We start from the raw sequence: 27,158 nt of genomic DNA on the forward strand, positions 1-27,158 counted from the left end.
TCACAAGAGACTCCCTAGCTCAAGGAAAGCCTTTTTAAAATGAAAGAGAAATCAAGATGGCACATTATTCAATTAGGATCACAAAGGAACACACCTGATGATTACACTTACAAGTATGTTCTCAAATATATGCATAGGTGAATACATTGGGTGAGTTTAACAATGTCACAGTTAACATAGCATTTCTAGAACCTGTACTGACTTCATAAGCATATGCAGCGGTGTTATGTCCCATCCCATAGTTAATCACGGTGGGGGGATCAAATGTTATGTGATGTAATTCCAACTAAATTCTTCGATGTAGGATCACAGACATGATTTCACTTCAGCTTCTTGGATGATTGGGGCTCAATTTCTCTTGCACTCAGGAGACCGTGCATTTGCCCCTTTTACTGTAGATCTCAGTTGTAAAGCAAATGGATGGAAAGAAAATGCCTCTCCGTTCCCACCAGGGTATTATTTTGAAGCAATGCCCAATGGCAAACGGGCCAGCTTCTGCCAACTAATAATGAGATTTCATCACCACATGTAAACAAACTGCCTCTCAAAGCCTATAAGACAACTGTATGTGCCATGATGTGTGCTCAAGACTACTATAAAAATCACTGTAACTTACCGTAACCCCTTCTTGCCAAATAGCAAAGTTCCAGCCTCCAACCGTAAGAATGATATCTTTGAAGAATGGTGATCGCAATACGGTGTTCACGATGCCATCATGGACTTTATGGGCGTAGGAAGGTGCTGGATCTATTTCAATAAAATCATTTGCAATAATCAGGTATTTTAAACAAGTGCATTTTCAATTTTTTTTTAAACTTTAAATCTTTAGTTGGTGTGAGCCCTCAGAAAGGTAAATTGATCTCAATCATCATATCACCCTATAGCTTTTAGTTCAAAGTGCTATGATTACAATGCCCATCAGAGAGTTCATTTGATTGCAGATACAAACAATAGATATTGCTTCAAGAACAAAGACTTTTCTTGACCGAAAAGTGTTTACACCTAGGCTTACTCTTGATTCTTTTCTAACGTAAAGTAGGTTAAGCCTGCAGTCAACCATACAACGTAGCACAACTTGTACAATTTTCAACACAACTCAGTCAATAAAACAAGTTGTGCTCAAAATGAATAAAGAAAACAGTGTTTCAAGTCACATTATTGAACAGTTGCGATTTTTGCTAAGTGTTGTACTCAAAAGCTGAAAACTGCCAAAACCAATTATAGAAAGCGAAACTAAGAGTCACTGACTAGTTCCATAATATATATACATATATATATATATATATATAATTCACAGAAAAAACCATAGATTTCAGGGGTGTTCTAGTTAGCTGCCCATTTCACTCATACAAAACCATAGAAATTCCTCCGTTATAGTTAGTTCTGCTAACTATAACTCACGCGCCTGCAATGCACTGCTGATGATGTCACATATTGCATCATTCATGACATGGTCAGTGACATCACTGATGACATCACTGATGACATCTCAAATGACTTCACTGATGACATCATCCACTGAATGTGGTTTAGTTTGAAATTTAAATAGGTATTATATATATACCAATCTGTATTGAAGATTGAGTGGATATATAACTGTCTGGATGGAGGATTTAGTAGCTGTCTGACTGTCTTTTTAAGTGAGTAATTAAAAGTGTCTCACTTAATACATGGATTAGTAACTAAACTATGTGAATGTGTGCAGCACTGTCTCTGTTGTTGTATAACATGCTGCATCAGTTGGTCTCTAACTACATGAGTGCGTATATTAGTTATTGATTAGTTGGGTGAGTATTTGTATGGGACACTGAGTTTATGTGTGGTTGGATGGGGTGTGTGTAACTCTATGCATAGATGTGTGAATGGTTGATTGACTAGGTGTATGTGTTTAAGAGTGCATGTGGAAACAGTTGTTTGGGTGACTGAGTGTATTTATTTGTGTGTTGGTGAGCGAATATATGTTTTAGCTGTACATCTTCAACAAAGTAAAAAAATAAAAGGCATTGTATGTGAGAGTTGGTGTATATAAATAAGTATGTGTAAGAGTCAGTGATTGTGAGAGTAACTATATGAATGAGTGTATAATTGTAATGGTGCTTTTGTAACATATTAACGATGAGTTACTATGTGTTTGAATAAATGAGGTATTGTTGGATAATTGTGTAAGTGAGTAAATTTAAGTGCGATACATTTTTTTTATGAGTGCATAACCGACTAAGATGACTGCTGATGTGTCAATGTCTATATATGTGTATAAGTGCATTTGATAGTGTTCTATTAATTAATGACTGCATGTATAGATGATTCTGTTGTTGAATGGGTAGTTGTGTGTGTAGACTTAGGAATCAGTGAGTGGGTATGTAGTAACTGGTATTGGTGTGTCAATGGTTTCAAATATGGTACTTTGTATTTTACAGTGAGTGATGAAAGGTTATACTAGTGTATGATGAGGTGTATCAGATTGTCAAGTGGATGATGTCATCAGTGATGTCATTTGAGATGTCATCAGTGATGTCACTGACCATGTCATGAATGATGCAATATGTGACATCATCAGCAGTGCATTGCGAGCGCATGAGTTATAGTTAGCAGAACTAACTATAACGGAGTCATTTCTATGGTTTTGGAGTGAAATGGGCAGCTAACTATAACACCCCTGAAACCTACGGTTTTTTCTGTGAATTTCTAAGGTTTTTTAAATGCTAATTTCTAACTATAACGTCTCTGAAACCTATGTTTTTTTTCAGTGAATTTCAAAGGTTTTTTAAATGCTAACTTTTAAGTGTGATAGTAGTTATATCTATTTTTTTGTACTGATTTTCTACAGTTTTTTAACTGTTTATTTATAAATATTTTATTCACTAAATAACATTACATATCTGTCTGAAAATTGCAAAAAAAATAATTTTTTACATTAAAACTGAAATATTGATTAATTTTCTTGTTTTCATTTTTATTTTAATATATTTATATTATTTTCTTTAAAAAAAAATCCAATTTTTTTCAGAGTCGCGCACTCAAAGTGTACACATCACGGTGGGTGCGCGCATTCTAGCCGCCATTTTAGAAAAGTCATGAAGGATCCGCGTATGGTGTGCGACGGCTGCGTGTTTTTCCGTCACATCATATACATTTAATATCACGTGATATGCGCTATTGGTATGCGACCAGTCTGCAACTCCTGCTCCCGCGCATTTGCGACACATGCGCATTACGGTACGAGATGTTTGTGCAGTTGCGGGTCCCGCGTGACATCATATACGTGCTGGGGCGCGTTGGGTGCGCGACTCCCGCAAAAAAAAATTATGTTCCAAAATGATATGTATGTGTCTTTAATATACATATTAAGGCAAGAGATTATGTAAGATATTCATCAAAATAATATATTTGTACTTATAATAAACTTATATTACTTTTAAATATATTTTCGCGAACTCGGGTGCGTGCATCATGAGTGCAGAAAACCAGGTCAGCAGAGCTGCTGTAGAGCCAGAGAACCAGGTCAGCAGTGCTGCTCTAGAGCCTAAGAACTAGGTCAGCAGAGCTGCTCTAGAGCCAGAGAACCAGGTCAGCAGAGCTGCTGTAGAGCCAGAGAAACCAGGTCAGCAGAGCTGCTTTAGAGGGAGAAAACCAGGTCAGCACAGCTGCTTTAGAGCCAGAGAACCAGGCCAGCAGAGCTGCTTTGGAGCCAGAGAACCAGGTTAGAAGAGCTGCTTTAGAGCCAGAGAACCAGGTCAGCAGAGCTACTCTAGAGCCAGAGAACAAAATCAGCAGAGCTGCTTTAGAGCCATAGAACCAGTTCAGCAGAGCTGCTTTAGAGCCCGAGAACCAGGTCAGTAGAGCTGCTCTAGAGCCTAAGAACCAGGTCAACAGAGCTGCTCTAGAGCCAGAGAACCAGGTCTGCAGAGCTGCTGCAGAGCCAGAGAAACCAGGCCAGTAGAGCTGCTTTAGAGGGAGAGAACCAGGTCAGCAGAGCTGCTCTAGAGCCAGAGAACCATGTCAGCAGAACTGATTCAGAGCCATAGAACTGGGTCAGTGGAGCTGCTTTAGAGCCAGAGAACCAGGTCAGCAGAGCTGTTGTAGAGCCAGAGAACTAGATCAGCAGAGCTGCTCTGTAGCATAAGAACTAGGTCAGCAGAGCTGCTCTAGAGCCACAGAACCAGGTCAGCAGACCTGCTGTAGAGCCAGAGAAACCAGGTCAGCAGAGCTGCTTTAGAGAGAGAGAACCAGGTCAGCAGAGCTGCTTTAGAGCCAGAGAACCAGGTCAGCAGAGCTGCTCTAGCTGACACTGACTGACTGACACTGACTGACTGACTGACTGACACTGACAGACTGACACTGACTGACTGACTGACACTTACTGACACTGATTGACACTGACTGACACTGATTGACTGACACTGACTGACTGACACTGATTGACTGACACTGACTGACACTGATTGACTGACACTGACTGACTGACACTGACTGACTGACACTGACTGACTATGCTCTACTACTCTACTACTGACTCTCTACTGCTCTCTACTACTCTCTACTACTCACTCTCTACTACTCACTCTCAACTACTCACTCTCTACTACTCACTCTCTACTACTCTACTACTCACTCTCTACTACTCACTCGCTACTACTCTCTACTACTCACTCTCTACTACTCACGCTCTACTACTAACGCTCTACTACTCTCTACTACTCACTGTCTACTACTACTCTCTCTACTATGCACTCTCTACTACTCTCTACTACTCACTCTCTACTATTCACTCTACTACTTTCTACTACTTTCTACCACTCACTCTCTACTACTCTACTACTCACTCTCTACTACTCTCTACTACTCACTCACTACTACTCTCTACTACTCACTCTCTACTACACTCTCTACTACTCTCTCTCTCTACTACTCTCTACTACTACTCTCTACTATTCACTCTCTACTACTCTCTACTACTCTCTCTCTACTACTCACTCTCTACTACTCACTCTCTACTACTCACTCTCTACTACTCGCTCTCTACTACTCACTTTCCACTACTCACTCTCTACTACTCGCTCTCTACTACTCTCTACCACTCACTCTCTACTACTCTACTACTCACTCTCTACTCTCTATTACTCGCTCTCTACTCTCTACCTGTCTACCTCTCTCTACCTCTCTCTCTACTACTCTCTACCTCTCTACCTCTACCTCTCCACCTCTACCTATACACCTCTACCTCTCTGTACATGCACACATATGCACATATATATATGCATATATATGCATATGCATTTATATATAAATATATAAATATAATCTGCATATCTATATATAAATATAAATGCATGCAAACATATACATATATGCATACATATGCATGGTAATAATAATATTATAATATTTCTTTCTGCAGCACTAATCATAATTTCTATGGCAAAAGGAACCCCCTCATTTTGTTCCTTTGCAATTTAAATGTTTTAAGTGTTACCACTTTATTCCAATCAATATGGCATCAGGTGTGTCATACTTTTGTCATAAGTAAGACCGTTAGCGCTCTAGTTCTTCTTTAAAACACTCTGGGACATTCTGTCATTGGGCTATACTTGGGCTACATCTCGGTGATATTTGTGCTAAATTTGGGCTCTTTTGTCTCTGGTGGCCATCTTGGGAGACTTATTTGTTTTGAAGTTTCCGAATTTCCTCATTTACAACAGTCTCCTCAGTAGGAAATACTTTCAGGTTTTTTACTTTCATTCCATCAAGAAGGCATTCAGATGTGTCACACATTTGCCATAAATTCGGAATGTTAGCACTCTAGTTGCTTATTAGATCACTGTAGTAAAGCTACTTCTCACCAGGGAAGTCTACTGCTGGTATTGAATGTGCATGTTTCAGTCTGCATCTCAGAAATTTTTAATGAAATAGAAGAGGATTTGAGAAGTCCCTCAAAATGTGCCATAATTTTCTTTTTTCCGCACCAATCAAAATTTCTATGGCAAAATGAACCTCCTCATTGTGTTCCTTTTAAATTAAACTACTCACTCTCTACTACTCACTCGCTACTACTTTCTACTGCTCATTCTCTACTACTCTCTCTCTACTACTCCCTACTACTCTCTACTACTACTCTCTACTACTCACTCTCTACTACTCTCTACTACTCACTCTACTGCTCTCTACTACTCTCTACCACTCACTCTCTACTACTCTACTACTCACTCTCTACTACTCTCTCTCTGCTACTCCCTCTCTACTACTCATTCTCTACTACTCTCTACTACTCTCTACTACTACTCTCTACTACTCACTCTCTACTACTCTCTCTACTACGCACTCTCTACTACTCTCTACTCCTCACTCTACTACTCTCTACTACTCTCTACCACTCACTCTCTACTACTCTCTACTACTCACTCTCTACTACTCTCTACTACTCTCTACTACTCACTCTCAACTACTCTCTCTCTACTACTCACTCTCTACTACTCACTCTCTACTACTCTCTACTACTCTCTCTCTACTACTCACTCTCTACTACTCTACTACTCTCTGCTACTCACTCTCTACTACTCTCTACTCTTCACTCTCTAATACACACTCTCTACTACTTGCTCTCTACTACTCACTCTACTACTCACTCTCTACTACTCCCTACTACTCACTCTACTGCTCCCTACTACTCACTCTACTACTCTCTACTACTCACTCTCTACTACTCTCTACTACTCACTCTCTACTACTCTACTACTCTCTACTACTCACTCTCTACTACTCTCTACTACTCACTCTCTAATACACACTCTCTACTACTTGCTCTCTACTACTTGCTCCCTACTACTCACTCTACTACTCACTCTCTACTACTCCTTACTACTCACTCTCTACTACTCTCTACTAATCACTCTCTATTACTCACTCTGTACTACTCTCTACTACTCACTCTCTACTACTCTCTACTACTCTCTCTCTACTACTCTCTACTACTCTCTACTACTCACTCTCTACTACTCTCTACTACTCTCTACTACTCACTCTCTACTACTCTCTACTACTCACTCTACTACTCATTCTCTACTACTCTCTCTCTGCTACTCAGTCTCCACTACTCAATCTCTACTACTCTCTACTACTCACTCTCTAATACTCACTCTCTACTACCCACTCTCTACTACTCTCTACTACTCTCTCTACTACTCTCTCTCTCTCTACTACTCATCCTCTACTCTCTACCTCTCTCTCTACTACTCTCTACCTCTCTACCTCTACGTCTCTACCTCTACGTCTCTACCTCTAAGTCTCTACCTCTACACCTCTACCTCTCTACCTCGCTCTACCTCTCTCTACACAAACACCTATGCACATATATGCATATGCATTTATATATATGTATGTGTATATATATATATATACATACATATATAAACATATATATAATCTGCATATCTATATAAATACAAATATAAATGCATGCATACATATACATATATGCATGTTATGTACATGAAATTTTGAAAAACACTAATAAAAGCAGAGCTAAAAAGCCACCTAATTACAAACAGAATTGCTTTAACTTAAACGAGGGCGAGACCTATTGCATTTTCAATGCTTTTCCATCAAGTAGGCATTCAGATGTGACACATTTGCCATAAATTCTGAATGGTAGCACTCTAGTTCCTCATTAGACCACTGTCGTAAAGCTACTGCTCAACAGGGAAGTCTGCTGCTGGTATTCAAAGTGCATGTTTCAGTCTGCATGTTAGAACTTTTTAATGAAATAGAAGAGGATTTGAGAAGTCAAAATGTGCCCTAATCTTTCTTTCTGCAGTACTAATCATAATTTCTATGGCAAAATGAACCCCCTCATTTTGTTCTTTTGCAAATTAAATGTTTTAAGTGTTACCACTTTATTCCAATCAAGATGGCTTCAGGTGTGCCATACTTTTGTCATAAGTAAGACTGTTAGCGATCTAGTTGTTCTTTAAAACACTCTGGGATTTCTGTCATTGGGCTATACTTGGGCTACATCTCGGTAATATATGTGCTACATTTGGGCTCTTTTGTCTCTGGTGGCCATCTTGGTAGACTTGTTATGAAGTTTCCTAATTTCCTCATTTACTACAGTCTCCTCAGTAGGCATACTGTCAGTTTTTTACTTTAATTCAATGGAGAAGGCATTCAGATGTGTCACACATTTGCCATAAATCCAGAATGTTAGCACTCTAGTTGCTCATTAGATCACTGTAGTAAAGCTACTGCTCACCAGGGAAGTCTGCTGCTGGTATTGAAAGTGCATGTTTCAGTCTGCATGTCAGAATTCTTTAATGAAATAGAAGAGGATTTGAGAAGTCACTCAAAATGTGCCCTAATTTTCTTTCTGCAGCACTAATCATACATTCTATGGCAAAATGAACCCCCTCATTTTGTTCCTTTTTAAATTAAATGTTTTAAGAGTTACCACTTTATTCCAATCAAGATGGCTTTAGGTGTGCCATACGTTTATCATAAGTAGGAGTGTTAGCGCTCTAGTTGTTCTTTGGAACACTCTGGGAAGCTGCAGTAGAACACAAAGGAATCAAATGACAGTCTCTGCCCTTGTTGGATGTACATGTTTTACTGAGAATGTCAGACTTCATTCTCACATGACTAAGAAAGATAATGTGAATTTACAGAAAATATGCTCTCAGTTTAGCTTATAGATCACCTTCCAAACCTCTGTGGGAAAAGCATGTAAAAATAGTTTTCTCTCAAACATGATTCATGATATCCCAGCAGAAGGCTTTTTCACATGGTAAAATCACCTTAGAACATACCACAATTCCTAAAATGAGTATGGTACCATCAACAAATGATTTATAATGCAACTAAAGTCTTAAAACCTTCTATTAACTGCAATGCTTTTTAATGAGGTGCTATCATGTATATTGGTCCCAAGATGGCTGCCAACACTTCTTGGATGAAGTGCTGACAGCCAATCAGATCTCAGGATGAGATGTGTGGTTAGGCTCCGCCCAGATATATATGTGATTTTACTTTTGATTTTCTCAGGAACTCTTGAACGGATTTACACCATTTAAGCAAAAGGCACGACTCTGAACCAAGGTCTACCTTTCTGCCAGATTTGGTGTAATTCCGTTCAGCAGTTCGGGATGTAGCTGCGTCAACAGGTCCTATGGGAAATTGCATGGAGAAAACACGTTTTGGGACTCCCCTTTTTTCTCAGCCCCCGCTCGACGAATCACCACGTAACTTTCAGGATAGGAGCGGACCGGAGCTGGCCAAAAGTTTGGAAAATATTACGGAGATTCGTCAACCGGTGCCAGACTTATTGCGAATAGAATGTTGCGGATTTCCTATGGAAAATAGGTCCTAAATATATATATATATATTTTCAAAGGAAAAAAGAATGTGCATTGGCTGAAAACTAATGGATTTATTAAATGCCAGAAATGTAAAGTTTGTGAAATCGCCAAACCTACAACAGAATTCAGCTTAGCAAATGGAAAAACTTGGCAAATTAAACAGCTCATCTCGTGTAAAAGCCAATTTACAATTTACGTCATTGAATGCCCATGTAAATTAAAATATGTGGGAAGCACCACTTGTGAACTAAAAAAACGTATTTTAGAACACACACGAGCAGTAACAAACAAAGACATTACTAATGCCGTTGCTAAACATATGGGACAGTTTCACACGAACAATTGGAAACTCTTGAAATTCTACGGCATTGAATCAATTCCATTATCTATCAGAGGTGGTAATAGAGAGAGAACTTTACGTCAAAAGAAATCTCGCTACATTATTAAACTGAGGACATCAACACCTCATGGCCTGAATCAAAGTGAAGAATTATACAGCCATCTGTGAATTGAACCATGGGTGCCCCTTTGGGTTTTCCGATGTAGCTTTATTGACTTTGTTTTTCCATAGGATCGTTTGTTGTATTCAAATTTTGGCATTTATTCGTTTTCTTGATATCTGTCCCGTATGAAATATTGTGTTGCCATACAGTTACAACATAGAGAGGCACATGAGACAGGTCAAAATGTAAGGCTTTAACATCACACTGGAGGGGTTTCAATGCATTAAGGTTGAATACATGTTGTTGAAATCCAAATGATGCATTTTTAAGTACAAGGAATGGTCTTTGAGTATGGACATATTTGCATTGTTGACAGTTTTGACTTGGTAAATAGTCTCCAAAACTTTTAAAAACGAGCATTTTCCGTATTATGGCACCATTATTATTTTTGTTAAAAATTATTTAATTTGACAGAACGATGTGGGAAGTTTCGCAATTCAAGGATGATGTTAGCACACAGACTATACAATTGTTGGCTAAAATGTAATGTTGATGTGTTCAAAATGACTTATTTTTGCGAACTACATCTCCCACAATGCTCGCATCCTCACATGACAGGAAGTGCTATGTGCTCCAAGAATGACGGTATATATGCGAGTTATAATGGGTAAAACAGTGTCGTGATCAAGGTCTTGTGGCAAGTCCGAAACGCGTTGATTTAACTTTGGATTTCTCTGTGTGATTACTGATCATGGGCTAAATCGAAATAAAAAGACTGTATTCTAATTGCGGAGTGCGATCCTGATTTTCTCCTGGTGAGAGTTGTGGACATATTGGAACGGTCTGGCTCGACCGTCAGGATACCGCACTGGTGTGTAGCGCCATTTCCTCATGACGAAAGGAGCCAACACGCTGGGAAATATATATATATTCACTTAAAAAACCATAGGTTTCACACATGTTATAGTGAGCTGGACATTTCACTCGTAAAAAAACCAATGAAATTCCCCCGTTATAGTTAGTGCAGGCAACTATAACTCACGCGACCGCAATCCTCTGCTGATGACGTCAGATATTACATCACTGTATTTAGACACTTATTTACCCATGTCTTCTTCCATTAATCTTTAGCTATACATACATTACAAATATTTATTTTTCAAAAAGACACATATGTCATCAGTGATGTAATATCTGACGTCATCAGCAGAGGATTGCGGTCGCGTGAGTTATAGTTGCCTGCACTAACTATAACGGGGGAATTTCATTGGTTTTTTACGAGTGAAATGTCCAGCTAACTATAACATGTGTGAAACCTATGGTTTTTTAAGTGAATTTGCAAGGTTTTTTTAAATGCTAATTCGTAATAATAACGTGTGTGAAACCTATGGTTTTTTCAGTGAATTTGTACGTTTTTTTAAATGCTAAGTTATGTATTTATTAATTTTTTTTTTCAGGTTTTTTCACCGTGCGCGCACCGTGCGCGCATGGTGCGCTACGCGCACCGTGCGCGCTCTCTGGGCACACGGTCCACAGTCCGTGCGGTGCATGCAAGGAGCGCGCACCTCGCGATTTAAAAAAAAAATATATATATTGTTTTTTTCTCCCTTGGGGGTCCTTCTGTGACCCCCTGACCAAGGCTAGGGGGTCAGGAACTGTCCACTCTGCCCCCTTTTCACGATCTCCACCTTTGTTTTTCACCCCCTCAGACTGCGAGAGACAAAATGGCGGCCGACACTTCCTGGTTTCGACCGATTCGAATGTTTACCGACATCTAACAACCAATCAGAATTGCGCTTGCGCACGGCAGGGTGCGCGCACAGTGCGTGCACGGTGCGCGCGTACAGATATTGATATGCTTTTAAATGCTATTTTCTCAGGAAATACTGAACAGATTTACACCAGACCTGCAAAAGGCACTTCCTTGACCTTATGGCTACCTCTCTGCCAAATTTCACGTAATTCTGTTCAGCCGTTCGGGCTGTAGCTGCGACTAAAGGTCCTATGGAAAAATGCATGGGGAAAACGTTTTGGGACCCCCCCTTTTTCTCGGCCCCCGCTTGACGAATCCCCCCGAGACTTTCAGGGTAGGAGCTGAGCGGAGCGCCCCATTAGTTTTGACAATTTCGCGAAGATTCGTCAACCGGCGCCAAAGTTATTCAAAATAGAATTTTGAGATTTCCTATGGAAACTAGGTTGTAACTATAACTATCTACTGGCGACCACCAGTAGATAATATATATATATATATATATATATATATATATATATATATTCACTGAAAAAACCATAAGTTTCAGGGACATCTCAAATGACATCAGTGATGTCATTTGAGATGTCATCAGTGATGTCATCAGTGATGTCACTGACCATGTCATGAATGATGTAATATGTGCCATCATCAGCAGTGCATTGTGGGGGCGCGAGTTATAGTTAGCTCAAATAACTATAACTACTGAATTTCTCTGGTTTTGTATGAGTGAAATGTCCAACTAACTATAAAGTCCCTGAAACCTATGGTCTTTTCAGTGAATTTCTATGGTTTTTTAAATGCTAATTTCTAACTATAACGTCCCTGAAACCTATGTTTTTTTTGGTGAATTTAAAAGGTTTTTTAAATGCTAATTTCTAACTATAACGCCCCTGAAACCTATGGTTTTTACAGTGAAATTCAAATGCTTTTTAAATGATAATTTCTAAATATGCCTACAGAGGTAGGATGTGCAGAAAGAGGAAGAAAGGTGCAGAAAGAAGCAAGAGAAATTCAGAAAGAGGCAACAGAAGTCCAGAAAGACTAAGAAAACTGCAGAAAGAAGCAAGAGATATGCAGGAAGAACCAACAGAGGTGCAGAAAGAGGCCTAGGTGCAAATTCATGCTGTGCTCTCAACTTTTTGCTGACTGGTACTGGTGGTAACTGACTATGACTAACCAGGCCCGGAGCCAGTGCTATCCTGAAAGACACTTAGAATACAGTGAAAACGCATACATACACTAGGGTACACTATGGGTTGGGGTACCCCTGTGATTGGCATAACCTCCCCTGTAAGGCCCTAGTACATAATAGGGCAAGGGGATGAAAACTACCTCTAAGTCAAAGGTGCAGAAAGAGGCAAGAGAAGTGCAGAAAGCAGCAACAGGTGTGCCGAAAGAGACAAGAGAGGTGCAGAAACAGGCAAGAAAGATCAAAAAAAGGCAAGAGGGATGCAGAAATTTGCAACAGATGTACAGAAAGAAGCAAGAGCAGTGCAGAAAGAAGGAAGATAAGTGCTGAAAGAGGCAAGATAATTGCTGAAAGAAGCAACAGAGGTACAGAAAGAGGCCTTGTTGCAAATTCATGCTGTGCTCTCAACTTTTTGCTGACTGGTACTGGTGGTAACTGACTCTGACTAACCAGGCCCGGAGCCAGTGCTATCCTGAAAGACACTTAGAATACAGTGAAAACGCCTACATACACTAGGGTACACTATGAGTTGGGGTACCCCTGTGATTGGCATAACCTCCCCTGTAAGGTCCTAGTACATAATAGGGCAGGGGGGTTAAAACTACCTCTAAGTCAGAGGTGCAGAAAGAGGCAAGAGAAGTGAAGAAAGCAGCAACAGGTGTGCCGCAAGAGGCAAGAGAGGTGCAGAAACAGGCAAGAAAGATCAAAAAAAGGCAAGAGGGATGCAGAAATTTTCAATAGATGTACAGAAAGAAGCAAGAGCAGTGTAAAAAGAAGGAAGATAAGTGCTGAAAGAGGCAAGAGAATTGCTGAAAGAAGCAACAGAGGTGTAGAAAGAAGCAACAGAAGTGCAGAACGAACCAACAGAGGTGCAAAAAGAGACAAGAGGTGTGCAGAAACAAGGCAGAGAATTGCAGAAAGAAGTAACAAGTGCTGAAAGAGGCATGAAAGGTGCAGAAAGAGGCAAGAGACTTGCAAGAAGAGAAAAGAGGGGTGTAGAAAGAGGCAACAGGGATGCAGAAAGAAGCAAGTGAGGTGCAGAAAGAGGCAAAAGAGGTGCAGAAAGAGGCAGGAGAGGTGCAGAAACAGGCAAGAGTAGTGCAGAAAGAGTCAAGAAAGTTGCTGAAAGAAGCAACAAAGGTGTAGACAGAAGCAAGAGAAGTGCAGAAAGAGGCAAGTGAGATGCAGACACAGGCAAGAAAGGTACAGAAAGAGAGAAGACGAATGCAGAAAGAGTCAACAAGGGGCAGAAAAAAGCAAGACAGGTGTAGAAAGAAGCATGGGAAGTGCAGAATGAAGCATCAGGCGTGCAGAAAGAGGCAAGAGAAGTGCAGAAAGAAGCAACAGATGTGCAGAAAGAGACAAGAGAACTGCAGAAAGAGGCAAGAGAGTTGCGAAAACAAGCAAAAGAGGTACAGAAAGATGGAACAGAGGTGCAGACAGAGGCAAGAGAGGTGCAAAACAGGTGAAAGGGGTGCAGAAAGAGGCAAGAAGGGTGCAGAAATGTGCAAGAGAGGTGAAAAAAGAAGCAAAAGCAGTGCAAAAGAACCAACAAAGGTTCAAAAAGAGGCAAGTAAGGTGCAGGAGGAGGCAAGAGAACTGCAGAAAGATGCAAGAGAGTTGCAGAAAAAGGCAAAAGGGGTGCATAAAGAGGAAACAGGTGGGCAGACTGAGGCAAGAGAGGTATAGAAAGAGAGAAGAGAGGTGTAGAAAGAGGGAAGAGGGGTGCAGGAAAAGGCAAGAGGGATGCAGAAATTTGGGACAGAGTTACAGGAAGAAGCCAGAGCAGTGCAGAAAGAACCAACACAGGTGCAGAAAGTGGCAAGAGGGGTACAGAAAAAGGCAAGTAAAGTGCAGAATGAAGAAAAAGAGGTGCAGAAAGAACCAACAGAGGTGGAAAAAGAGGCAAGAGGGGTACAGAGAGAGGCAGGAGGGGTGCAGAGGGGAAGTGAGCTGCAGAAAGAAGCAACAGAGGTGCTGAAAGAGGCATGAAGGGTGCAGAAAGAGACAAGACAGGTGAAGAAAGAAGGAACAGATGTACAGAAAGAGGCAAGAGTGGTGAGAGAAGTGTAGAAAGAGGCAATAGAGTTGCACAAAGAGGAAAGAAGGGTGCAGAAACAGGCAAAAGGGGTGCGGAAAGAAGCAAGTGAGGTGCAGAAAGAGGCAAGAGAGGTGCAGAAAGAGGCAAGTGAAGTACAGAAGGAGGCAAGAGAACTGCAGAAAGAGGCAATAGAGGCACAGAAAGAGGCACGTGAGGTTCAGAAAGAAGCAAGATAAGTGCAGAAAGAAGCAACAGAAGTGCAGAAAGAGGGAAGAGGGTTGGAGAGAGAGGCAAAAGGGGTACAGAAAGAAGCAAGTAAAGAGCAGAAAGAAACAAATGAAGTGCAGAAAGAAGGAACATAGGTGCAGAAAGAGGCAAAAAGAGGTGTAGAAAGACATAAGAGAGGTACAGAAAAAGGCAAGAGAGGTGCAGGAAGAGGAAAGAGGGTGTAGGAAGAGGCAAGAGGGTACAGAAAGAAGCAAATGAGGTACAGAAAGAGGCAACAGACATGCAGAAAGAGGCAAGAGAGATGCAGAACGTAGTAGAGATTTGCAGAAAGAGGAAAGAGAAGTGCAGAAAAAGAAAGAAATGTTCAGAAAGAAGCATCAGAAATGCAGAAAGAGGCAAGAGAGGCGCAGAGAGAGGCGCAGAAGGAAGCAAGAGTGGCTTGCACACCATTAGTACCAATTTAACACCCATATTTAGCAATAAGTAACAAGTGACCATTCTAGGTTTGCAAATGGCCTTCCACCATGCTGTGACACTTGTCGCTGCATTTTTGGCAACGCTTGAGCCGTTTGAGCTAGAAACAAGGCTTTTTTTGTTCAAATCTGTAGATTAGGGAGCAGATGATGAATGATGTGGCTAGTGCAGAAAATGTATAATCGTGCGCAAGTTGGTGCAGCCAAACAGTCACATAATTCCAGTGGCCCTGCTCATACCTCTGACTAGGCCCACAAGTGCTCCTCAGTGATTCCTTCTTTTTTTGTCTCACTGAGTTCATAGTTGAGCTTCTATGAAAACGAGGAAGACTAAACCTGACATTACCACTCCACAACACAGACTACCATACCACATATTTACTCTCCATAACACATAATCCCACTCTACATAATTCCTATAAAATAAATACCACATACTTTCTATCCACATAATTTAACTGCACAAGTTACCACATAATTCCACTACACACAACGTACATCCACTCCACTCCGAAAAACATTAAATAACATTTACATAGCCAATAGCTCTAACTCTCGCAAATGCGAAACCTATAACACTTCTTTAACTAGTAGTAGGGTTTGCAGAGTGGTGTTGAAAGGGTGCTGGGCCTCCGACCAGCGCTCAGGAATTCTGCTGCATAAGACTTACAGGAGGTACCAGGAGGGCTTCTTGGCCCCCAAAGTCCCTCAGGAGTAAATTGGACTTCAATCCCCATCCCTTACTCTGCCAGGAGGCGCGCTTGCAGTGTAGTGTAGAAAGGGGGCATGACCTCGGAAGGCGTCTTAGCAATCCCACTGTGTGGGACTTACTGGAGGTAACAAGAGGGGTAGATGGCCCCCAAGGACACCCTTGGGGCCAACAACTGCTCCTATTAACTCCAGTAAGTTCCCCAAAGCAGGATTGCTAAGTTGTCATAGCAGGCCACGCCCCCTTTCCCCACCACTCTGCAAACGCACTTCCTGGCGTGCTCTCGGATGGGGATTGAAGTCCCCTTCACTGCTGGAGGTCCTTAGGGGCCAACTAGCCTACCTGATACCTGATAATGGTAGTATTAGATAATAAGGCCTAATATGAGAATATTACTATCAAATTGCCTGCATAAGAAATGTTTTGGAATTGTAGAAATGAATTTGAACAGCTTTTATGTTGGGGAGGTGATGCCAGTATTAGTCCAAAGAAGTTCACTGTACAAGGGTTGTATAGTAAATATTTTTTGCTGGTATGCAATGCGTTTCATATTTCAAATAATTATATGTTTTATCTTCGTGCCCATGTTTAGGATTACAATATACATGTTCGGACTATTCTTCCTTTCCTTCCTACTCCCATCCTAATTTCTAGATGATCTTAATCTAATAAGGTGATGGTTCTTTTCTTTATATTGATGTCAACAGTGTGTGAATATTAGTCAAAGTAGTGACTTTGTAGTTAGTATTTCCTAATTAAGAATATGTATAGCTGTGATTGTCGAGATATGACCATTTGGGGCAGTGGTTATGACTTTGCCCTTTATACCATAGGTTGCGGGTTCGATACTGGCCGGCAGCTACTGTCGGTGTCGTTTGCGTAAAAACAAACATGAAAATCCTTTTTTTGGTTCGTAATGAAAGTGGTAATAATTGTGTTTATGGAAAATGATGAGCTAGATACAAGTGGTTTAAGATTTTGTGTGAAGCTGAAAGGTACTATAGTCACTGAATGCTCTTTTCTATGAGGGACGGCTGCATGCATATTAGAATTGGAAGACGGAAGGTAATTAATAAACTTACTTAGAAAGAATGATTGTAACTTTGTTTGAGGAGATGTAACTGTGTGTTGGACTGGTTATGTTTTTGCCCTTTATACTTAAGGTTGCGGGTGTGATACAGGCCGGCGGTAACGGTCGGTGTTGTTTCCGTTTTAATAAATATAAAAAACTTTTTGGTTCTTACTTGATTTGCAATTACTCCGTTCAAGGATAAAGAGGAGTGAATAACTAGTGGTATAAGATATTTTCTAATGTAGTAAGGTATTACAGTGATGGATTGCTCTAGTTTTACCAGATACGGCTGCATACATACTAGAAATGGAAGACGGAGTCAGTTCGTACAAACGTAATGTACGGCTAGGAAATATATTAAACTGGTGTAGGAAACTTGATAAATGTGACTGGTAGTGTAGGGGGCAGTAATAAATAATAAGAAATAATGGATTTAGGACAATAGCAGCGATTTCTAGGTTTGAGGTATTTACGAACATCCTCAAACATGGCGCCCACCGGGACTATTCGTATAAAAGGGATGTGAAAATGGCGCACGAGTAGTACGCAAGTTGAAATAGATACTGCCGTGGAGACGGATACGTCGGTAGTTGGTGAGTTAAAGTTTGAGGTTTCCTTGGTATGAGATGTTAAATATTAGTGGTGTTATGATGAGAGGCAGATTTAATTTGAAGGCATTACTTGTGTTCTCTCACAGATCACGTACTCGTGAGTACCGGAAGACTTAACAGATTTTGAGACTTGAAGAATATTGAATTAAGGTGAGATGAGTGTTATAATGGAGAATGTGGACATAAAGAGGATTTGGGGGTGCACTACTTACAATGGGGTAAATGTCCCTTTGTCTTACAGAAACGACGTTATAGCTTAAAGTTATCGACATACCAAGCGAGCTTTGAGAGAATTTACTATCGGTACAGGAAGTGTTTTGGGATAACTTTTAGGTAAGGTGTAAAGCATTGAACGACAAAAATTAATTGGAAACATTGGACCATATTTTAACGTTAATGACAATGTATATACTGTAAGTGTACTTTGAAACAGGAGTACTATAATACGTACGTGAATGGGGGTGTCATATTTGAGTTCCTTTACAAGGTGATCTTGACCAACTAGGTGAATGAAAAGCACCAGGAGCCTGCTTTAGTAATTGAGGAAGATGAATGTATTACCGTTATTAGTGATGTTGAGGGATAATCCTGTAATATGGATTTAAGATGTCAGATGGTTGTAGTGAAGATAGTGGCTTATGGTCATTCGGTTTTCTTTTACAGAGTGTTGGTGAACTTTTATTTGTTGGATTAAGTGTCAAAGGAGAAAGTACGAGTATTGATATGGAAGGTGATTTTTGTAATTTTGACCTTTAGTATCTTTATTTACCTCTTGGGTTCTGTGTACACCAGGGTGATCAATTGACTACAGAACTTTTTTACTTGTTTCTCTTATACTTTCTATGGTATCACTATGGGTGATTTGGGACTTAGACTTTATACTTTATCTTTTCATAACCTTGATTTTGGACCTAGGTCCGAATGTTAAAATATATTTAGATACAGATGAACATATAGAGGTACAATGTTCTCATGTTATTTATTTTGGGTTGCAGCCCTGATGAAGTCATGATGCACTAAGAAGTGCATGACGAAACACGTATTGGCTGCGCTTTTGGAGTATATGGCTGTACTTTGGAACTGTATATAATTTCAATGAAAGAAGAATTCTGTTGGATTTGGTTACCTTCTGGATATGTGATGAACTAATTTGAATATAGGACTTGCTTTGAACTGCAATTAAACACTGCTGTATTTACAATTGTTCTGGATATATGATGAATTATAAATTGAAGAAGGATTTCCTTTGGACGGGGAATACTTTAACTAAACACGGCTGTACCTACAATCGAAATATATGGACTTACAAAGGAATTAAATTACTTACATATATTGTTTTGTTTACTATTTTAGTGCTCAGGGAGGATTTTTTTTTTAGTTCTGATTGCCTAAGTACACACATGTCACATCAGGCCCTGCCCCCTCCCTTCACCACTGTGCAAATGCACCCCCTGGCATGTTTTAATTTGGGGAATTAATTCCCCTTGAATCCTGAGGGTCCCTGGGGGCCAACTAGCCCACCATGTACCTCCAGTAAGCGCCACAGAGCTGTGTTGTAGAGAGGAGGTCCAAGGCGACACCCCTTCTTACACCTCTCTGCAACGCAACCCTGAGGTGTTTACTGGCCGTACCTGGTGGGCTAGTTGGCCCCCAGGGACGTTCAGGATTCAAGGGGACTTCATTCCCCAACTTAAAATGTGCCACAGGGCGCGTTTGCACACTTGTCACATCAGGCCATGCCCCCTCCCGGCACCACTGTGCATACGCACCCCCTGGTGCATTGTAAATTGGGAGATTAAGTCCTCTTGAGTCCTGAGGGTCCCTGCGTGCAAACTAGCCCACCAGCTACCTCCAGTAAGCGCCACAGAGCTGCGTTGCAGAGTGGTGTAAAAAGGGGGCATAGTCTTGGACCACCCCTCTGCAAGGCAGCTCCCTGGCGCTTACTAGAGGTACCTGGTGGGCTAGTTGGCCCCCAGGGACCCTCAGGACTCAAGGGGACTTAATCCCCCAACTTAAAACGGGCCACGGAGCGCGTTTGCAGAGTGGTGCAGGGAGGGGACGGGGCCTGATGTGACAAGTGTGCAAATGCTCCCTGTGGTACCTTTTAAATTAGGGGATTAAGTCCCCTTGAATCCTGAGGGTCCCTGGGGGCCAACTAGCCCACCAGGTACCTCCAGTATGCGCCAGGGAGCTGCGTTGCAGAGAGGTGTTCAGAGGCCACGCCCCTTTTTACACCTCTCTGCAAAGGGGTTTGAGGGGGGTGGCGGTCCCTGGGGCTATGGGGGGGCTGCGTGCCCCACGCAACTCATAAATCAAGCCCCGGGGAGGTGGCGGTCCCCGGGGCAGTGTGGGGGGATTGGGGCCCCCCACACATTTTTTTTCAGTGCCCCTGGGACCAGGCCCACCCGGGGGCTTCAATACAGCGAAGTGCGGAGCCTGCGCTTTGTTTTTTTTTTTCTCGGACGGATTCGCGACCCCAGCGCAAATTCTGACGATTTTAAAAAAAATGCTTTTTTGGGCCCTGGGTGTCCTTGTGGGACCCCCTGAGCAGGCCTAGGGTGTCAGGGTGTTTGTACACTGCCCCCTTTTCTTGTTTTTCACGTTTGTTTCACTGTTTTCTTGTGACTCGGTTCTACCGAGTCACAAGATGGCTGCCAAAACATTCTGGTTTGGAGTGTTGACAGCCAATCAGAATAAAGCTTGTGGTCAGGACCGTCCGCGGATCCACCGTGCCTCTAGATATCGATATTTTTATTTTTTGAATTTCTCAGCAGCTACTGAACGGATTTACACCATTTTTAAACAGGCCGCTTTCTGAGCCAAGCAGTACCTTTTTGCCAAATGTGGTGTAATTCCGTTCAGCAGTTCGGGCTGTAGCCTTGGCTAAAGTTCCCTATGGGAAATTGATTTTTTGACTCTAATGTTTTGAATTTCTCAGTAACTACTGAACGGATTTACACCATTTAAAAAAAAAAAGGTCGCTTTCTGAACCAAGCGATACCTTTTTGCAAAATTTGGTGTAATTCTGTTCAGCAGTTCGGACTGTAGCCTTGGTTAAAGTTTCCTATGGAAATTAACATGGAGAAAACACTTTTTGGGACCCCCCTTTTTTCTCAGCCCCCGCTTGACGAATCACCCCCAAACTTTCAGTATACGAGGTGACATTGATAGACTTTCTTTTGGAGAATTTCGTGAAGATTCGTCAAATGACACCAAAGTTATTAGCAAATCAAAAAATGCTTTTCCTATGGAAACTAGGTTCTAACTATAACTACCTACTGGCGACCGCCAGTAGGTAATATATATATAAATATGTATCCAGACAAAAAGAGTTACCATCAAGGAAGAGCCCAGAGGTAAGTGAAATTTTCGTTTCTTTTATTCATGGAGGCTACAGTTAGGTTGAGGCAGAGATCTGCTCATCTGTTCATAGCCACCAGATGCGTTTCGGGTTGGATACCCTTCTTCATTGGCGTTGTACTTGCACACCAAGACAGCATTCTGCAATACTTTTAAACTCCTTTAACCCGCCCCAGTGGGCGTGGCGGCCACTCGCTCAGCCTTCTGGTTTCCGTAGTTGCAGGTTGTATTCTTCTAGTGAGTTAGTCTTGGAATGGAGCTCAGTAAAACCTTCACAATAAAACCTCAGTAGGGTGGTGAACAGTCTCTCACTCAAGAAGCTGTCTCATGGTGACACCATGTACAACATTACCTCCTTTTGCGCTGGTTACACCGTCAAGTGTCTCCACGGGTCCACTTCGCTGGTGGCAGGGCTCTGCCGCAGCTGGGTCAACCGCTAATATCCAGAAAAAAAGAGTTACCCTCAAGGAAGAGCCCACAGGTAAGTGAAATTTTCGTTTCTTTTATTGATGGAGGCTGCAGTTGAGGCAGTGATCTGCTCATCTGTTCATAGCCGCCAGGCGCATTTCGGGTTGGATACCCTTCTTCATTGGCGTTGTACTCGCACACCAAGACAGCATTCTGCACCACTTTTAAATTCCTTTAATCCGCCCCAGTTGGCGTGGTGGCCACTCGTGCAGCCTTCTGGTTACCATAGTTGCAGGTTGTATTCCTCTAGTGAGGTTAAAGGAGTTCAAAAGTGAAAAGCTGCAAGGCTTGTGGCAGTTCATGGGAAATTACCTACTGTTATGAACTATGCTTGATTTCTATTGAATGAGGTTCTCAATATTTCTTGCAGAAGTTTTAACTCTCTGGACATATTTGTTTGTACCATGGCAACTACTAAGGAGACTGCGATGTGTAGGGTAATTAAGAAGTATCTAGTTTTGTTTAAACGATTTTTTAATTTGAGTTTGTCATCAAACCATGTACCACACATTGATTTCCCAGCTCTCCCTGATCCAAAGGGTTTTTGCCCGTAAAGGGCATAAATATAAGTACCTTAGTTACCAAATGCTTTAATTCATCCAAACCACAAGGCTAGAGAAGCATCTCATTTGTAAATTCTACACCATACACCTAATTACCCGGAGAGTACTATTATACAACCCGGAGAGAGTAAAGGTCTCTTTTATTCTTGGGTATTAGCATGTTAAATTGTCCTATGCTAGCAAGCATGGGTATGTTTATACCCAATAGTATGAAACCATCTATGTCAACGACGTCTACCAATCAGTGCTCCTGATTCAAAATGACATATTTTCATTGAATCAGGAAAATCTGATTTCACTCAGGGAAAGATTCATTATGCCGTGAATCACGACTCTTTGTATCACTGTGCTTTGATTGACACTCGTTCACCTGCTGTTATTGCTATGTATTTTTTCTATTTTAATGACACTGTATGTTTGCCTTGTGCATGACACATACATGAAATAGTCCTCACACAGAGAGGCACAGGAAAAACACATGACCACTCATCAGTGAATGGGCAGACAGCAATTTCATTTGATTAGAAGGGTAATTTTACTTACAGAACGTTGGCTACCTGCCCCTTGCTCAGTTGAGACTGCACAGGTTGCAGTGGCTGCAACATGAGCAAGGGATCACCCCACCCTCCCACAGCTGCAGCCCTACACAGACTGACCCTCAAGCTCCATGTTGGAAGTGAAATCCTCAAAACACCTCAGCAAGCCTAGCACAAAAATCAAGATGTGGCGAGGGACCCATGGTAAAGCTGCTGGGTGGGGTTTTTGGTGTGAGGAGGCTACTGCAGCTCCATTGGGGCATCATTCTCAAGAAGATGATCCTCCTCCAAACAGGGCACTGGTGTAAAAGTTACTTACCTTCGGTAACGTATTATCTGGCAGAGACATAGTCTAGCCGCAGATTCATTAACTTTTGAATTCTTCATAGGCGCCAGTCTGTTCCATTTTTAGCAGTACCTCTGCGAGCCGGGGGAACGGCGTTGTACGGCTCCGTGATGACGTCGACTCCGGTCATGACATCAGTGGAGCCATATAAGTCCCCTCTGCGAAACCTTTTGTGCCAGAACGCAGAACCACTATAGAAACTGGTTGTGGAAGCAGTGTGCCAAAAAGATCAAAAATCTTTGAAACATTAATAAAGAAACAAACATCAAATGGAATGATAATACTAGATTCGGTTTCTAAAGAAAACCCCAAAAGAATCAATGAAACACAGGGCTATGTGAAACCCTGTGCCTTGGTGAATAATCTTTATGTAAGGGAAGAAAACCTTCAATTTTTTAGTCCATTCATCAATGATAATAAATGACATAGTAATAGCAAAATAAAACCTATAAAACAACACCAAGCTGTTCGGTGAATCGGAGCACACTACGTGACATATTAAAAGGGCCAATACAATGCATGAAGATTCCAAACAAAGACTTTCAAAGTAAGAACAAATAAATCAATACTGCCCACTGGTGTAAACTCCAGTGTGAAAGAGAAAACACCCTCCACCTTACCGACCACATACATTTGGAAATGGTATGGGAACTTCTAAACAAAACCTATGAGGCCAGGCTAAGTGGTTTGTTAAGTCCCAACCTAAGGTGAGCTTGTGATCACCGGCATATAAAACCAGTACTGAAAAACGGGTATAACCCTTACCTCATTGGTCATTCACAGAGTGAGGAAGATGGTCAGGGAATTAATGAATCTGCAGCTAGACTGTGTCTCTACCAGATATTACGTTACCAAAGGTATGTAACTTTTACATCCAAAATATACATGTAGCTGAAGATTCCTTAACTTTTTAATTAAATATCATAGCTATACACCTTGGAGGAGAGTCTGCAGATGTCCACATGCCGGAGGAGGCTTGTATGGCTCCACTGACGTCATGACTGGAGTCAAAGTCATCACAGAGCCGTACAACCCCATCCCCTGGCACGCAGATGGACTGCAGAAACATTTCCAGATCCAAACTGGCGCCTGGGAGAATTCAAATGTTAAGGAATCTGCGGCTAGATGTCTCCATCAGTGAATAGCAGTTCTGCAGCATTCCTGTCCCAGAAGTGTGAAAATGTACTTGAGATGCTGTGGGAGGCTGGGTTAGTATACGGTGCTCACTTATGTAAGTGACACTGCTCCACTGGATTCAAACTAGCCTGGCTGAAGAAGGCATATCCTTAAACTGGTCCCAGGATGCTTGTTTCCGGTCCAGGGAAGACCTGGCCTGGCAGTTCTGTCTGGACTGTTCCCATGGGGCACAGGGTCAAGACTGATTTGCATTTGGCTGGGTCCAAACTAGGGTGGCATAGTGAGCAAAAGAACAATGGATTTAACCCAGATCTTTTGACTGGGGGAGAATGTTTGCATTGTCAGCATTCCGTCCATCATTTGTTTGCTGTAACACTTTTCGCCCTAAGTGGGATGAGTATGCCCAGACGTGGGTCCCTTGCTCACTACGCCACTGGATTCAAGCTAGCCTGGCTGAAGAAGCGTGACATCCCCTGAAACCGGTCCCAGGATGCTTGTTTCCGGTCCAGGGAGGACCTAGCCTGGCAGTTCAGTCTGGTCTGTTCCCATGGGGCACAGGGTCAAGACTGATTTGCATATGGCTGGGTCCAAACTGGGGTGACGTAGTGAGCAAAAGAACAATGGATTTAACCCAGATCTTTTGACTGGGGGAGAATGTTTGCATTGTCAGCATTCCATCCATCATTTGCTTGCTGTAACACTTTTCGCCCTAAGTGGGATGGGTATGCCCAGACGTGGGTCACTTGCTCACTGCGCCACTCTATTCAAGCTAGCCTGGCTGATGAAGGGTGACATACCCTGAAACCGGTCCCAGGATGCTTGTTTCCGGTCCAGGGAAGACCTGGCCTGGCAGTTCGGTCTGGACTGTTCCCATGGAGCACAGGGTCAAGACTGATTTGCATATGGCTGGGTCCAAACTGGGGTGGCGTAGTGAGCAAAAGAACAATGGATTTAACCAAGATCTTTTGACTGGGGGAGAATGTTTGCTTTGTCATCATTCCGTCCATCATTTGTTTGCTGTAACACGTATGTAAGTGTAGCACCCTGCACTAATCTAGACAACTATTATGGTAATTTTAGTGGTCTTAGACAACCTTAGAAGCTCTCTAAGTGGTAGCTGTGGAGAGCAGCCTTCAGGCTTAGTCCAGGAGTGTAAAAAGCAGCTTGTTTTACCAGTACTTAATCTTATCGAATAGGTTAAGTGAAAAAAATAGTCACACAGTGTGATTATAAAAATAGGTATTTTATTGCAAACACTCACTCTCCTACCCGGAGATATAAAAACAATACACACAATACGTAGGAAGTAGAGCAAGTAAGTAGCACAAATACACAGTGTCTCCAGGAGGAGAACAAACCATATATTAAAATAGTGGAATACGAACCATGATTCACAACAAGAATGGACTCAGGAAGCAGTAGAAGTGACGGGGACCCAAGAAACCACCCAAGGTGAGGAGCTAGGAACCCCACGGAGGTCGTGTGCAGTGTGGAAATACGACAGCGTGCTCAATGTTAGTCAATGGGTAAGTTGTGGTTGCAGTTTTAAAGAAAAAGGACTCTTCCCAGCGAACCCTAAAGACACCCCGTGGAAGATGGAAGGTTGGATACCCCAGGACCTAGGATACCTACACCAGGGAAGCCGGGTGCATAGGTGTCAAGTGAAGTCGGAAACTGCCGTAGACCACAATGATGGACTTCAGGACAGATGCAGCTGGAAAAGAAGATGAAGGAGTCCTGTGGAACCCAAAGGTGGATTGAAGTTGAGAAGAACCTGCAACCAGAGGGGACAGATTATATGCCACTCAGGAGTGACCAGGAGGCACGGAAGACAAATGCCCACCGATGTCGGAGATGCAGGAGAGTTTTGACGGTGCCCTTGAGATTGCAGCTGTGCGGACTAGGCGGTGCTGTGGAAGACCAGGAGCTTTTACAAGCTGTCCCATGTCAAATGTCAAGAGCCAGGGGATCAGTGTCCAGCAGGGGCACCAACAAGCCTTTGCAGCGGCAAGCAACATAGTCAACGAAAAAGGTGCAGTGTCAGGACCAGCAAGGTCCAAGTGACTCACCACAAGCAGGTAAGTCAGATCAGGCCCGAGCAAGAAGGGGAGCCCACTGGAGCCAGAGAAGACCCTCGAGAGGACCCACGGGCCGGAGCAGCTCACCAATGAGGAAGGCCCACTGTGCAGAGGAAGCGGTAAGGGCGAAGCTTTTGGCTGTAGGAGATGCTTGAGATTCGAGTTTCTTGGTGCACGAAGATCTCTGGAAGAAAGAGTCAACAGGCATTTTCAACAGCAAGTCGACACACAGTTCTGTTCCAACTGTTCCAACGAGGGATACTGGCCCCAAACTCGATCTGAAGACAGTGCAGGCCTCGAGAGAGTTGCAGAACCACCACCTGTGTTGCTGAGCCTTTCAGAGTCCGTGGGACCCCAGGACCAGCAGACCGGTCAGCTGCGTTGCGTTACCTGCAGCTGCAGAAGAGTGACTCCTTCACTCCAAGGAAGATTCCTTTGGGTGTCTTGGATGTCCAGAGGCCTGGAGAAGAACCTGTATTGAGCATGGACACAGACATTGCAGATGACTAGCAGGACAACGAGACCAGGAGCAGCAGGAATCTTCCCTGTTGCAGTCTTGGTTCCCAAAGCGAAGTCCAGGGTTTCCAGATGGTCGAGGTTGAAGTGGTGTATGATCCCATGACTAATATAGCGATCCACCCAAACAGGTAAGCCCTCAAGTACCCTTAAGAAAGGTTTGGGATGATTCAGGGGTCCCTCCCAGTGGAGGAGCTGGACAGTGGGGAGGATACTCCCATGTCTTTTGTCCAGTTTCATGCCAGATTGGGAGCTAATGGCTCCCTGAAGTGGTTTGAGCTGGAGTATGCA

General features: G+C 42.3%; 1 protein-coding gene across 3 annotated transcripts in view; it reads right to left on the reverse strand.

Annotated features, from left to right (window-relative positions):
- Nucleotides 1-27,158, reverse strand: part of DNAI3 (dynein axonemal intermediate chain 3) — a 958,656-nt gene that overhangs the window by 169,560 nt on the left and 761,938 nt on the right. For all 3 annotated transcript variants that reach the window (XR_014960642.1, XM_085602077.1, XM_085602078.1), the window contains one exon: nt 617-747. Coding sequence is in view for 2 of the 3 variants with exons in the window: in XM_085602077.1 (XP_085458203.1) it covers nt 617-747 (131 nt within the window). In the remaining variant the exon portion in view is untranslated. The remainder of the gene's footprint in view (nt 1-616; nt 748-27,158) is intronic.

The sequence above is a fragment of the Triturus cristatus genome, chromosome 4_2, assembly GCF_964204655.1.
Source record: "Triturus cristatus chromosome 4_2, aTriCri1.1, whole genome shotgun sequence".
Taxonomy (NCBI): Eukaryota; Metazoa; Chordata; class Amphibia; order Caudata; family Salamandridae; genus Triturus; species Triturus cristatus.